The 12,513-nt window shown below is 44.8% G+C and overlaps 1 protein-coding gene across 1 annotated transcript in view; it reads right to left on the bottom strand.

The window, feature by feature from the left end:
- Positions 1-581: 581 nt before the first annotated feature.
- Positions 582-12,513, bottom strand: part of Dachs (unconventional myosin-IXb-like dachs) — a 104,687-nt gene continuing 92,755 nt past the window's right edge. Inside the window, exons 4-17 of the mRNA XM_078182758.1 lie at positions 10,229-10,400; positions 9,963-10,135; positions 9,713-9,872; positions 8,718-8,834; positions 7,793-8,028; positions 7,508-7,697; positions 6,455-6,732; positions 5,571-5,760; positions 4,263-4,434; positions 3,719-3,930; positions 2,622-2,884; positions 1,965-2,237; positions 1,737-1,836; positions 582-739 (exon numbers count right to left, since the gene is read on the bottom strand). Coding sequence (XP_078038884.1) covers positions 582-739; positions 1,737-1,836; positions 1,965-2,237; positions 2,622-2,884; positions 3,719-3,930; positions 4,263-4,434; positions 5,571-5,760; positions 6,455-6,732; positions 7,508-7,697; positions 7,793-8,028; positions 8,718-8,834; positions 9,713-9,872; positions 9,963-10,135; positions 10,229-10,400 — 2,694 coding nt within the window. The remainder of the gene's footprint in view (positions 740-1,736; positions 1,837-1,964; positions 2,238-2,621; positions 2,885-3,718; positions 3,931-4,262; positions 4,435-5,570; positions 5,761-6,454; positions 6,733-7,507; positions 7,698-7,792; positions 8,029-8,717; positions 8,835-9,712; positions 9,873-9,962; positions 10,136-10,228; positions 10,401-12,513) is intronic.

Raw genomic sequence — 12,513 nt, 5'->3', positions numbered from 1 at the left:
GAAAAGTCTCGAACGCTGCGAACAGTCTCTCGCTGTCGTTTCTACCGGCTAACATGCTTACTAATTCGAGAACGCGCACGGCGTTGCGCACTTATCTACATGGAAGACGAACGTGACTCGCGGAGGGTGGTGGCGCCCAGAGGGTCGCAGCAAAGGAGAGGGGGGGGGGGGGGGGGCGTGGTTTTCAGCGAACGTCGCGCAGCGTCTCGAACGAGCGATAAGCACCGGCGTCGCGGCGCGACTTCCGCGTTTAACCTCGCTTAACGGCCGGTGTAATTAATTAAAGGACGAGGTTCAGTGTCCTGCGGAGCACCGTCCGCCTCGATTCCGCCTCTCCGCTGTTTGTCTCCCGTTTAATCGCCGACCAATTCCCTCCCCGGGCATATCTTCGGTCGAACTTTGTTCCGGCGGTGTGTTCATCGGCGTTGTTCTCGCGATCAGACTTCGTTCCAATCAAAGACGACACACGCCGATATCGTTTCTTCCTCGTTTACCACCACCCCCCGTCGCTCCACCTCGCTCGGAGCAGCGGACGAAGTGTTGTATTTAGGTATAAATCGGGCACGGAATAAATAACGCGTTCAGACGTTGATATTGCAGGGCTTCAGCTCCATGAACTGATAAGGGACGTGCAGGGTCGCGTTGTTGTGCTCCACCAGCAGGTGACCCCGGCTCGGCGACGCTCCCACAACTAGAACCGTCTCGCCCTTCAGCAGCACCACCTCGCCCTCGCCCTCTTCTGAAAACAAATCGTGTCGCTCTGGCTATAATAACGAGTCGGACTCGTGACAAGGCTTCCATGCAAAATCTACTAAATATTAATATTATCAATTTCTTTTAAATCGAAATCAAATTTAATTCATCTGTGATCAAAGTTTAAAAATTAAATTAAATAAAAATAGCAGAAGAAACAACAATTGTCTGATCCTATTATTAAAAATATTAAGAATAAATAAGTGCTAATCAACGCAGCATGAAAGGAGTCATAGTGCAAGGGGTTAATTTCTTCGACGTCGAAGTAAAAATAAATTCTTCTGTTGCCAATGTATAGAAACAAAGGTAAACGAAGACCTATGCAGGAAAGAAAAATTGTCTGATCCTATTATTAAAAATATTACTAATTTATTAAATATACTACTAATCAACGCAGTGTGAAAGGAGTCGTAGTACAAAGGGTTGAATATAGTAACTGATAAAAGTGTGTAACATACTGTACACAATTTCAGACGATCAATCGTGTCCTCGAAGAGATTAAAGTTTCGCGATAACCAACCCCAATCAAACTGAATCAGATCTGACAAATAAGATTGCCGGCATTCCCGCAGACAGCGTGCGCACCCAAGGCTCAAGAGAGTAAAAAATGAGACAAAGAGGAGCAAGAGCATTGGCGTAGCAGCCGAAAGAAAGTGTCGCGACGAGAGCCGGTCGCGAGACAAAACCGCGTCCGTGGAACGGCCGCGAAGAAGCCCGAGCAGATCCGCGCGCGGACGAGAGAGCAAGTTTTAGAAAGCTTTTCATCAGCGATCCGCAAGTTTTATCGCGACGATTCCGAACAATGGCGGGGATCCGTCGGGCAACAAGACTGGCGACGGCAAACTTTCAGCGGTGAACGTCGGATGCATCTCGCAACACGGAGTGAACGCAACGAAAGAAACGAGAACAAAGAGGAATAAGAAGAAGAAGAGGAAACGTGTTGAAAGGTGGAGGAGAAGGGGAAAAAGTCTGACGATTCTTACCTGGAAACGGCATCTTCATGATCCTCGTCTGCGGGTAGCCCAATTTCGTGTTACCTGTTACCGTGTAGCTTCTGCTCGGTGGCACCGGCGGCGGTCGTTCCTGAAACAAAGTTCCAGGACACGCTATTGTGTACGCCCGTACTCGTGTTGGCCGCGAGGATCGACGCGGTTAAGGCGCGAGGGAGAGAGAGGGAGAGAGAGAGAGAGAGAGAGAGAAGATCCTCTTACCAAATCCAGACCGAACAGAGTGCACGTTTGCTGGATCATCTTCTGATCCGCGCACTTCTCGGAGGGATCCGGCGGCGGCGTGCCGGCGATTGGCTGCGGCCTCGGTCTTGTCCCGGTCCCGGTGCCGCCGGAAGTCGTCACGTTCCGTTGTACTGTTCCGGTGTTGCCAGACGTCGGCTGCTGCGGCTTCTTCTGACCCAGGCCGGACGTCACGACCAGCGCCGTCTTCCGCAGCGGCCATCTTCTGCGCACCCGCCAGCCTCTCCACGTCGCCTGTAAATAATCGTGGTTCGTACAGTCGTTTTTTAATATTTATGTAGTGTTTATTTTATATTTTTCTTTGATTCTAAAAAATAATTAACACCAAATATTATTAAGAAAATATTTCTCAACGTGTTGCGAATGCGAAGTGAATTTCAGCGGGTCGATTAACCCTTTCCACTCGAATGGTGACTCTGAGGCATCACTAAAATTATTCCATTACGTTCCAAAATCATTTTTACAACAAAAATCAATTTCATACGCATAAAAGCGCACCTTTTTTCATAGAATAGAAATACTATGAGTCGGGAATATTATTTCGCATTCACAGTTAAAATGGCTTCGGGTGCAAAGGGTTAAACAGTGGAGAGGTTAGTTTGGTGATTTCCGGTTCACCTGTATCGCAGTGGCAGCCTTCCTCCTGGTCTCCGATCTGAGATTCTCGAGCTGCTGTCTAATGCCCTCGCTGAGGAATATGTGCCTTTTGCCTAACGCCCAGCTGGTGCTGGCGCCGAATTTGCTCTTCAACTGTTGAGCATTCTGAAGGATGAGCTTGGTGTCCTCGACGGCTTGCTCCTCGGCCCGGCGCAGCTGCTTGAAAGGCGCAATCAGTCTGTACCTGGCGTTGAACGCCTTGAAACGCATTCGATGGGGGTATCCTACGATCATAAAATCATTTCGAATGACGGCGGGGCCTGCGTGGAATTAGCAATCTCGCGACGCCTTTGAGTCCGGGCGACGCCGTTCGGCTCAATGCACTTCGTTCTGCCTAATTGGGGACTGCTCTTGATAATAGATACCAAGTTCTAGGCTTTATTTTTCTTTGACAAATTTTTAGTTAGGAGAATAGGACATGTAATTCTATTTTTATTCGGTTTTATTAAATTGGAGGATTTAAGCAGAATTAAGAGTGTTTAAAATATAATTTTTCCATTTCAAGTTAGAGGTACTGGAATCAAATAAAAATTGTCTGCGTCGATTCTAAAATGTTGTAATTTAATAAATATTGCCTATTTTAATTCTAAGGTGTTGGGATTAAAGGAAAATTATTTGCAACGATTTTAAAATATTAGAAACGAATAAATATTATCCATTTCAATTCTAAGGTACTGAAATTAAATAAAAATTATCTGCATCGATTCTGAAATGTTGTAATTGAATAAATATTGTCCATTTCAATTCTAAGGTGTTGAAATCGAATAAAAATGATCATCACCGATTCTGAAATATTCGAAACGAATAAATATTGTCTATTTCAATTCCAAGGTATCGAAATCAAATAATAGAGGACGAAGCACACGAAGCTAATGGTAAAATAACCGCGGCTAATTTTGCTATTACGACGGAACAGCTGTTCGACGGGAACGAGGGCTGGGGGGAGGGTATGGTGGTGGTGGTGGTGTTGGGGTCCAGACCGGGGGAGGAACGTCTGGTGACGTCGGGGCGACGAGCGAGCATGCAAATTGAACGTCGGGAGTAGTTTCAAGACGTACCGCCGGCCATTAGATTTACTGTCTCGAGAACTTGAAGGGATCGTATCTGACGCATAGTCACGCCTCTGTCTAGGTGCAGCGGTGTTTCTGTGCCGTTGCTTCTAATGCACCTGACAAAGTGGGGCCTGGCGTGGACGAGAGTTCTCAGGAGATTATCCAGCCGCGTGTGGAAGTCCTGAGTCAACGTGGAGATTGGCTCGTCCCCGTTCAAACTGAAACCAGAGACAGTCAACGGCGATTCCTGTGATTTTCCTTTCGCTCCGCTTTGCGGCGGAGAAGACGAGAGAAAGAGAGGGAGCAAGATGAGAGCGAGAGGAAAAGACAGAAGATGAGGGCAAGAAGAAAAAAGAGAAAGTGAGAGACAAGAAAGCGAAAGAGAGCTAGGCGAGGACGATGAGGGCAAGAGGGAAAGAGAAAAGACGAGATCAAGAGGAAAAAGGGAGAAGATGAGATCAAGAGGAAAAGAGAGAAGAGAGACAAAAGAGCGAAAGAAAGAGAGAGATGAGAGAGGTTCCCTCGGACCGGATACAACGTCGTTCCTTACAGGTCGGTGTGGGAGGTCGGCGATATCCGGAAGCTGACGCCTCGGGGCACCGTGTCGCTCGCGTACAACGCTTTCAGCTCGCTGCCGAACAGGTGGGTCGCGAAACCGAAGCTGCAGGTGTGCTTGTAGAACACCGCCACCAGGTCGTCCGGCACCACGTCCTTGTTCGTGTCTTCGCAACATAGAAATCCAACCCCCACCCCGGTTCGATTATCTCCACAATCTCTGTCGCCCGCGGCAATCTCGTATCCTTTCGACAACTATTCGCCTTCGAACGCTTTGTCGACCCTCCGACTTCAAACATCCCATCGCCCGGCTCTCGTTGAAAAAGTAATTTCGGTTTTCCCCGAGTACATGTATACTATACTGCTCTCGCGCGAGGAAACCGAAAATTACTTCTGCAACGAGCCGACACAGGCGCGAAAGGCGGTCTCGCTTCCTCCAAGGGAGCGCGCGGCTGGCACAAAGTGGTTCGATAAAACTCCGGCAAAACAAAAATCGTACGAGAACCAGAAAATATCGATTTCACGCAGGGTGATTGTATACCATTCGATTGGTGTACGCGCGAGTCTGGAAAATTTCATTCGTTTCGGATAACGCGAATTCGTGGGCACCGTGTAACACGGCGCGCACGGATTCTTCGAAATCTTGATCAACTTTGACGCGCCGGCTCGGGTGCAGCGAATTTTTTAGGCGAGTTACGGTCACGCCGGTCGAAAGCACGGAGATTCCTGGGTAAAATGAGTGGTCGTTGATTGTCGGGCGATTTTTTTTTACGGAGTTATCCAATTTCAAAGCGGAGGCGATTTTTACGGTAAAAACCAAGAGGTGACCGTCGCGCTCCCGCTTTCGAGTTCGATAATTCTGAGAGAAAAAATCGTAGGACAATCAACCGATGCTCTTTTTAAAGAGGAAGGTTGCCACTTTCGATCCTAATAATTATATCTTATCAAAAAAATTTTTCTTCTTCCAGATAACCAAATATAAGCGAAATCCTAATACAAGTATATTTGGAAATTTTGTTCTACTTTGCAATATTACCTGGAACGGAAAAAATTTTTTAAACAAATTCCACCTACGCCATTCGAAAATACGAACCTTCTTCTGTAAAATGAGTACTCGCTGATTACTGTACGATTTTTTTAAACCGAGTTGTCCAATTTCAAAGTGGAGGCGATTTTTCGCGTTCTTAAAATGCGCGCGTCAACTTTTTCGAGAATCGACGTAATTTTACTGCTAGTGAATACGAGTTAAAGTGCTCGATCGATGTCCGCCAACCGAGCGAATCCGAGGCAATAAAATACGCACCAAGGAAATCGGACGCGTCGTAAGTCACTCTCCCCGCAAAGTGTTGGATCCCGAATGATCTACAGTCGACGGTCCTGGGCTCGAAAAGCCGGGGATTCTGTTTGTGCTGGACCTTCACTTTGGCGACGTAGCTCTCGGCGGTGCCTCGGATGGAGCACTCGACGTCCAGCATGCTCAACAGCCCGGTGCGCTGTGCAACGAAACAACAAACCGTGGGAATCCACTTCTCTCGCAAGATATCTTCGCTGGACCAGCTTTAACGTTTCACGGTCTAATCTCACGGGTCGCTGCCGCGTCATTTTACAATAAATAGAATCCAAGTTTCTTCGATTAAGATTTTATTAAAAATAATTATTAACCTCTTCAGGGATCAATTTTTATAACAGAAAACAATGTATTTAATTGTTTCTAATTGTAATCTATTTCATTTATATATTCAAGTATAATTTATCTCATTTTATTCGACGAGGTTTTGTTGGCATTGCCGAGCGATTCTGTGACGAATAATTTTACAACTGATTTTGATTTTGTTTAGGCTTGGAATAAACATTATTTTAAGAAAACTAAATGTACATATACATGACAATATCCCTGAAGAATTTAATTTTAATAAATGTCCTATGTGTCGTATATTATGTTATATGTCAAATAATTTATAAACCTAGTGTTGAGCGTCAATTATTCAGTATCAAATTAAAACCGTAAAATATTGACGAGACTGTCAAATAATTTATATAGCCAGTGTTCGCTGTCAATTATTCAGTATCGAATTAAAGTCGTCGTTTATTTTGCAATCGCGTTCCGCGACGCGGCAGCGATTCGTCATAGTCGGTGCCGCGGGGGAAAAAAAAAAACTGTTCCCGTAATTTGTTCGGTCGGCTCACCAGGGAGGAAATGAGATCGATGCACGGCACGTTGTCGACGTAGTCGACCTCCACGTCGCACCGTATGCCCTCGTCGCGGCAGCTCTCGATCGAGCTCTTGAAGATGTGCGTGTTGTAGAAATGCTGCATCGTCTCCGCGCAGAGATTGATGCACAGGTGCTCCAGCTGGCTGGGCTTCGGATCCTCGAAACCGAACATGTCCAGGATCCCGATGAAACCGTCCGTGGCGTGTCTCACCGCGTTGTTCAGCGCAGTCATGCTCCTGGACCCGGTGCCACCTGGACGACCATAACATTGACATTTCAATTCTTCACGATTCTTTCTCGATTGGAATCACTGATTATAGAATTATAGATTTTTATTTGCAACAGATTTAATCACTGTGGCAAAAGGCTCGCTTTATGTATATTAAGTTTGTCAGGAAGAGTTCTGTCTATTATTGAAACAAGAGAAAATAGTAAACTTTTATGCAATTAACATATTTGGTAATTTATTGCACCGCTGTTCACAAAATGTGAAATCCTTTGATACTGTAAAAACGATATGGTCTATATAAAAGCAACATAACTTGTTAAAAATTATATGCTTTTCAAAGAAATTTTCGAAAATGATAGAAAACAGATTTTTATCTTTATTGGAGTTATCTCTGCTTGGTAAAAATTAGAATTTAATTTATCTAGAATTAAAAGAAGAAGAGTCAATTATTTTCTGCGATATACAAATCACGAATTTTTGCCAAGTGGGCGAATAATATATGTTAATAATATTTATCGTACAGTATAATTAACATCGTCGCTTATGCCTTCTTGCTAGCGCAATAATAATTATAAATACCATTTTTGAAAAATATATACTTCGCAGATAAACACGTACTATAGATATTAAAATTTCAAATGACCAAACAGAAAACCTAATAGAACACATCACAGATCCTTATGAATATCAACCGCGTCGTTCAGAGCGGATCAAAATGGCAGATGTTTAAAATGGCGTCTTTCTTTCAGTCATCGCCTTGGATTAATCAACAACCCTTGGATTAATCAATTAGCATACCAGCCGAGCTGCCTATGGTCGACGCGTGCTGGCTGGTCACTTCGGCCTGGTTGTGCACGGACTCGTTCGAGTCGGAGGACAGGGTGCCCAGGGTCGAGCCTAATCTCTTCAGACTGTTTGCCCTGCGGACGATGGTGGCGACGGTGCGGCAGTAGAGCGCTTTCGCCAGCGAGTCCCTGGTCATGTTAGACTGCGTAAACAAAGACCCTTCAACATGGATTTCGGCACGAACAGGACGGACGAAAGTTTATACAGGTCGCAATCGCGGCCGATCAATTATTGTACCATGTTCGCGTCGCAGACCGACTTCACCAGCTGTCCGCGAGCGTTGTGGGTCCGGGAGGTCAGACCTCGGAGAAGGGCCGGCGGCGGGACACCGAGAAGGGCGGCCACGGAAGCTAGCTCGTTCTCGCCGATCACGCCGACCTCCACACCTGGACGATCCGTGAAGCCGACGTTGCCTAGGATCAGCACCGCGGCGAGGACTCGAACCACGTCCAAGAATGGAATTCCTAGGACACCTGGAAACAATTTTAATTAATTCATAACAGTGTCTTCTGGGATGGTATGTATATTGTTTCTATAGCTAGGTTTTAGGAGATTTATTCGAATAAATAATTTTCTTTAAATCCTTATAATGGAGATATTAGTGCAAGGATATTGTTTTTAGGAAAATTGAAAGATTATCATTTAGATGGAATATTATAAAATATTTTGAAAGTAGTTAGTTTTCTAATTTAACCTAATGTTAAAGTCTCGTAATTTCTCGAGTCCATCGTATGAAACAGTTCTACAACAATTTTCATCCTTGGTTAAAGTATATCAGCAAAGAGATAAAGTGCAGTATGGAATATTCAGAGGCAATTAAGACGATGAACGTCGGAAAGAAATTAATACAGAACGACGCGAATAAATAAATGGCGGGCGAACTTGTTAACGCGTCATCCACCGGATGGCTATTAATATTCGATTGCCGTGCCAACAGCGTGCTCAATTATTGAGAGGAATCTAAGCGAAGGAGTTATTAGATTGCTCAATTAAAGACGAGTCGTCGTTCGTACCCGATCGGTTAATGCGACGCTAAACAATTTATTAAGTTTTTTTCAGTGCTCGTTCTTGCGAGGATCTACGATGCAGTTTAATCGATTATGGGAGTCGAGGATCGCTCGATCACGCAGCGGTACGGTATGCGAGCTTTTTTTGCGCGTACCTAGGCATGCCTTCCAAGCTTGAAACCTGATGGCATCCTCCGCCTCGTCTTGCCTGGTGTCGCCATGTTGCAGATACCTCAGATTCTTCAAGTTGTAACCTTCCAAGTTCAGTTTCACTGGAACATCGTGCAACGAGGGCTGTTATTAAATATAATAAGTCGACGGCAGAATTCGCGCGAGGATTCGCAAGAATTAACCCTTTGCGACGTAAAGAATCAGCCATTTGATACCGCGGTATTAAATTATTAATACTACAAGGTAATCGTATAAAATATGCGAATAGAAATAGTTAAGGATAGAATTGACTTTTATTAAATTTCACGGGAATATAATGAATTTTACTTCGATTCGATATTTGATATATTATATTTAGATATTTTTATATTTAGATACCGCGGTATTAAATTATTAATTCTATAAGGTAATCGTATAAAATATGCGAATAGAAATAGTTAAGGATAGAATTGACTTTTATTAAATTTCACGGGAATATAATGAATTTTACTTCGATTCGATATTTGATATATTATATTTAGATATTTTTATTCGGATAATATTAAAAAAAAAATTTTATTATACTGCCGTGAAATTCAACAAGAATTAAAAGCTTTCGTTCTTCCATTTATGGATAACGCACGATCATCTCACGGTATTAATAATTTAGTGCGGCATATATTGGCATTGGTGGAAATGTCAGAGAAAGCCTCGGAGTGCAAAGGGTTAAGTATCGACATTTCTGGCTTACTAAAAGCATTACAAGAAAGGAATCCCGTGTCTTGCAACAGGTAAAAACAATTTTTATCACCCACAAATATCCGCAATCTAACAATAATTTAACCAATCCACCAATCTACCACAATTATCAATAAATAAAAATATAAATGATCATCGACACTCCAAGAATTTTTTGAACAAAATATTCGAAGAGGACAAAGTCTGTGAAACTCGATCGTCTAAAAATCGTATACAGTGAAGACAAGGATGAAGAGCTTACCTCGTTCCTCGTTCGACAGGCCAGCCAGCATCTGATAGAAAATATGATAGTTCTTCTCATCTGGCAGAGGCCTGATGACTCTAGTCTGGTCCAGAAAATAGCAGTGGATCTTCGTCCTGTACAAAGCGCCGTCCGTCACTTGGACCTCGATGAAGTGGCCCTGAAGAAAACACGTATCATCGTTCCTAGATCTATCTTATTCCAAGCGAATGAAAATTCAAAATTGCGATCGTCAAAATGGTGTACATACTATCCTAGAGCTCTCCGAGTTGGTGGCAGTCTTCGCGGACCCCAGAGACCTGAGCACGGTAAAAGCGGCGGCCAAGTGTTTGAAGGCGTCCGTCTCCGGACCACCCCCGGCAACGTCGAACAACTGTCTCAGCAACAGCATGGACGCGTACGTCTTCCCCGAGCCGCTGGTCCCTGAACAAGAAACCAAGAATCTTCTCTATCTATTCGACGTGCCATTAGAAAACGGAGCAAGACGGCTAAAAAAACCGCGCGCGCGCATCTTACCGGAAAGAATGATGGCCTGCGGATAGCCGGTCTCCGACTGTTGGCGCACCGCCTCCTGGACGACTTTGTTCAGCTGGGGCGCCAGAGGTACGGCCCTGGTGCTCGTTAAGGTCAATGGATTCCCGACGTCCGTATAAGGATTGATACAGACCAGAATGGGGCCCACGTTCGTCTGAAATGCAGCTCCCCATTATCCACTCTCGCGATTATCAATTTCGCGGTACGATCCACCTCGCTCGAACGGCCGATGAAGACGTACCCAGCCCGATCAAATTGCTACACCTTTCGCGTACGCGGTTTTTCAATAGCTTAGACGAGTCCGCGCACCTGCCGGCGAACGCCGGACGTTTTCATGCCGTTTTCATAGCCGTCGAGGCAATTGTCTCGCACGATTTCCCGCGGAACTGCTGTTGCTTTTTATCAGGCTACTTTTGACGAGGTTTGCGATTCTCTGATAGCGATTTTACTTTGGGAGAGGTTTACTGGAAGTATTGAACGACTTGGGGACGTCCATTTTAGGTCCATTTTTGGGCAGAATGTACTACGCCATGATATTGGTGATTTTCAGGTGTTTTATTTTATTAAAATAATTTCTGGTTTGGGACGTTATTAAGCCGTCTTTAAGACGTCTGTCACGTTTTAATATTCCAAAATTCATTTAATTTCAAAATTATGGAAAGAAACGAAATGACTCGGTTCGGATTCTTTCAATAGCAATTCTTAATATTACAAATATCGTACTTCCCTTCCCAACAATTTTAATATTAATATTTTTAATAATCAATTAACATTTAATATCTAAGTTAAATCGTTTCTCTTTTTCTCCATTTTATTCATCCGCTCTAGCTCAATCGCCGAAAACCCGCGGACCAATTACCGCCGCAACAATTACGGGCCGCTGCGGCGAGAACAGGAGCAACAAATGGCGGTCGTCGGGAGGAATGCCGTTGGCCGACTATCAAAGCCGCTTCGATTTCGGCGTAGACCGTAGAAAGTGTTCGAGAGCGACTATTTAGTCATGTATCGTTGTTATCGCGTTAACGGGCGGCAAGTCGATAGGCGAGGAGGAGCGGTGCCCGGGGATCGCCGCGCGGTAAACAGGATCTCCTTTGAGTCCCCGGGATAGTTGCCGCGGTATGTTTCATTATTACAAGCTAGTCGACCGGGGCCGCGCGGCGCGCGCCCGGCCCTCTTTGAAGTATAAGCAGGAGAATATCAATTAGCTCGTCTCTTATTCGGAATACAAATTAGTTGGCGCGAGCCAATTACATCGGCGCGTTGACGCCGTTTTAAAACTCGCCTCCGCGGGGCCTCCGCCGATTAGGCGAAGCCGGCTCTTATCGGAATTACAATAATTCGCGCGGAGACCGCGAGCGCGCTACTAATTAAGTTAAACTAAACGCTAACGCATTGATCTATGGATCCAGCGCCGCGCGAATTTCGCATGCGCGGATTTTATGTCGCGAGACATCGAACGCGATTTCATACTAATTGCGACGAGCATACCGCGAAGTGGAGGAGCTGTCTCGGTTAATGTCCCGCGCGCGAGTCGAGCGAGCGATCTCGGACGGCGGAGATCCTTGTGCAAAGCTTTTGTATCGATTGATTGATCGTTTCGCAAGGATTTCAGGCGGGAACAGGTTTGCTTCGACAACGGCGGAGGAGGGGGGCATCGTTTATCGCAACAATTAAGTGAAAGCTATCGGATAATCTCTGTTACGAGTCGAACAAATGACCGCGCGCAGAGCGGACCTTCGCGCGAAGGCGTATTTTCGTCGATCACGTTAGACCGAGAAAATTTATACAACATACGTATAAACATTCTATCCGTCGATTGCAAGACACGGAGAATAATCTGATCGATTCCTTTAATCATTTCAATGTATCTATATTATCGTATCAGTAGCCTTGGCTCCTTCGGATCTTCTCGCTGTCTTAAATTCGACTCGCCCATTTTTGTCATAATTAAAGCATTAACCCTAGATGAAAGTGATAACCTGGAAACCCTAACGTTAACCCTTTGCGCTCGAATTGGTGACACCGAGGCACCGTTCAAGCTATTCCATCACGTCGCGAGATCATTTTTATAAAAATGGAATTTAGATTTCGAAAATTAAAACGTTGCGAGCCGGAAGATTTGTTTCAGATTAACACTTAAAGAGTCTTCGAGAGCGAAGGGCTAAGTCCAGCCGTAATAAATCAGAAGAAGATGTCGCATCGTCGATAGAAGAATCCTTCGCGATAAAAATCGAACGAACCTTCTCTCGCCGCGCAGACAATATAAT

This window comes from Augochlora pura, chromosome 6 (genome assembly GCF_028453695.1).
Source record: "Augochlora pura isolate Apur16 chromosome 6, APUR_v2.2.1, whole genome shotgun sequence".
NCBI classification, from domain to species: Eukaryota; Metazoa; Arthropoda; class Insecta; order Hymenoptera; family Halictidae; genus Augochlora; species Augochlora pura.
Note: the sequence above shows the minus strand (reverse complement) of the source record. Positions and strands in the feature narration are given on the sequence as shown.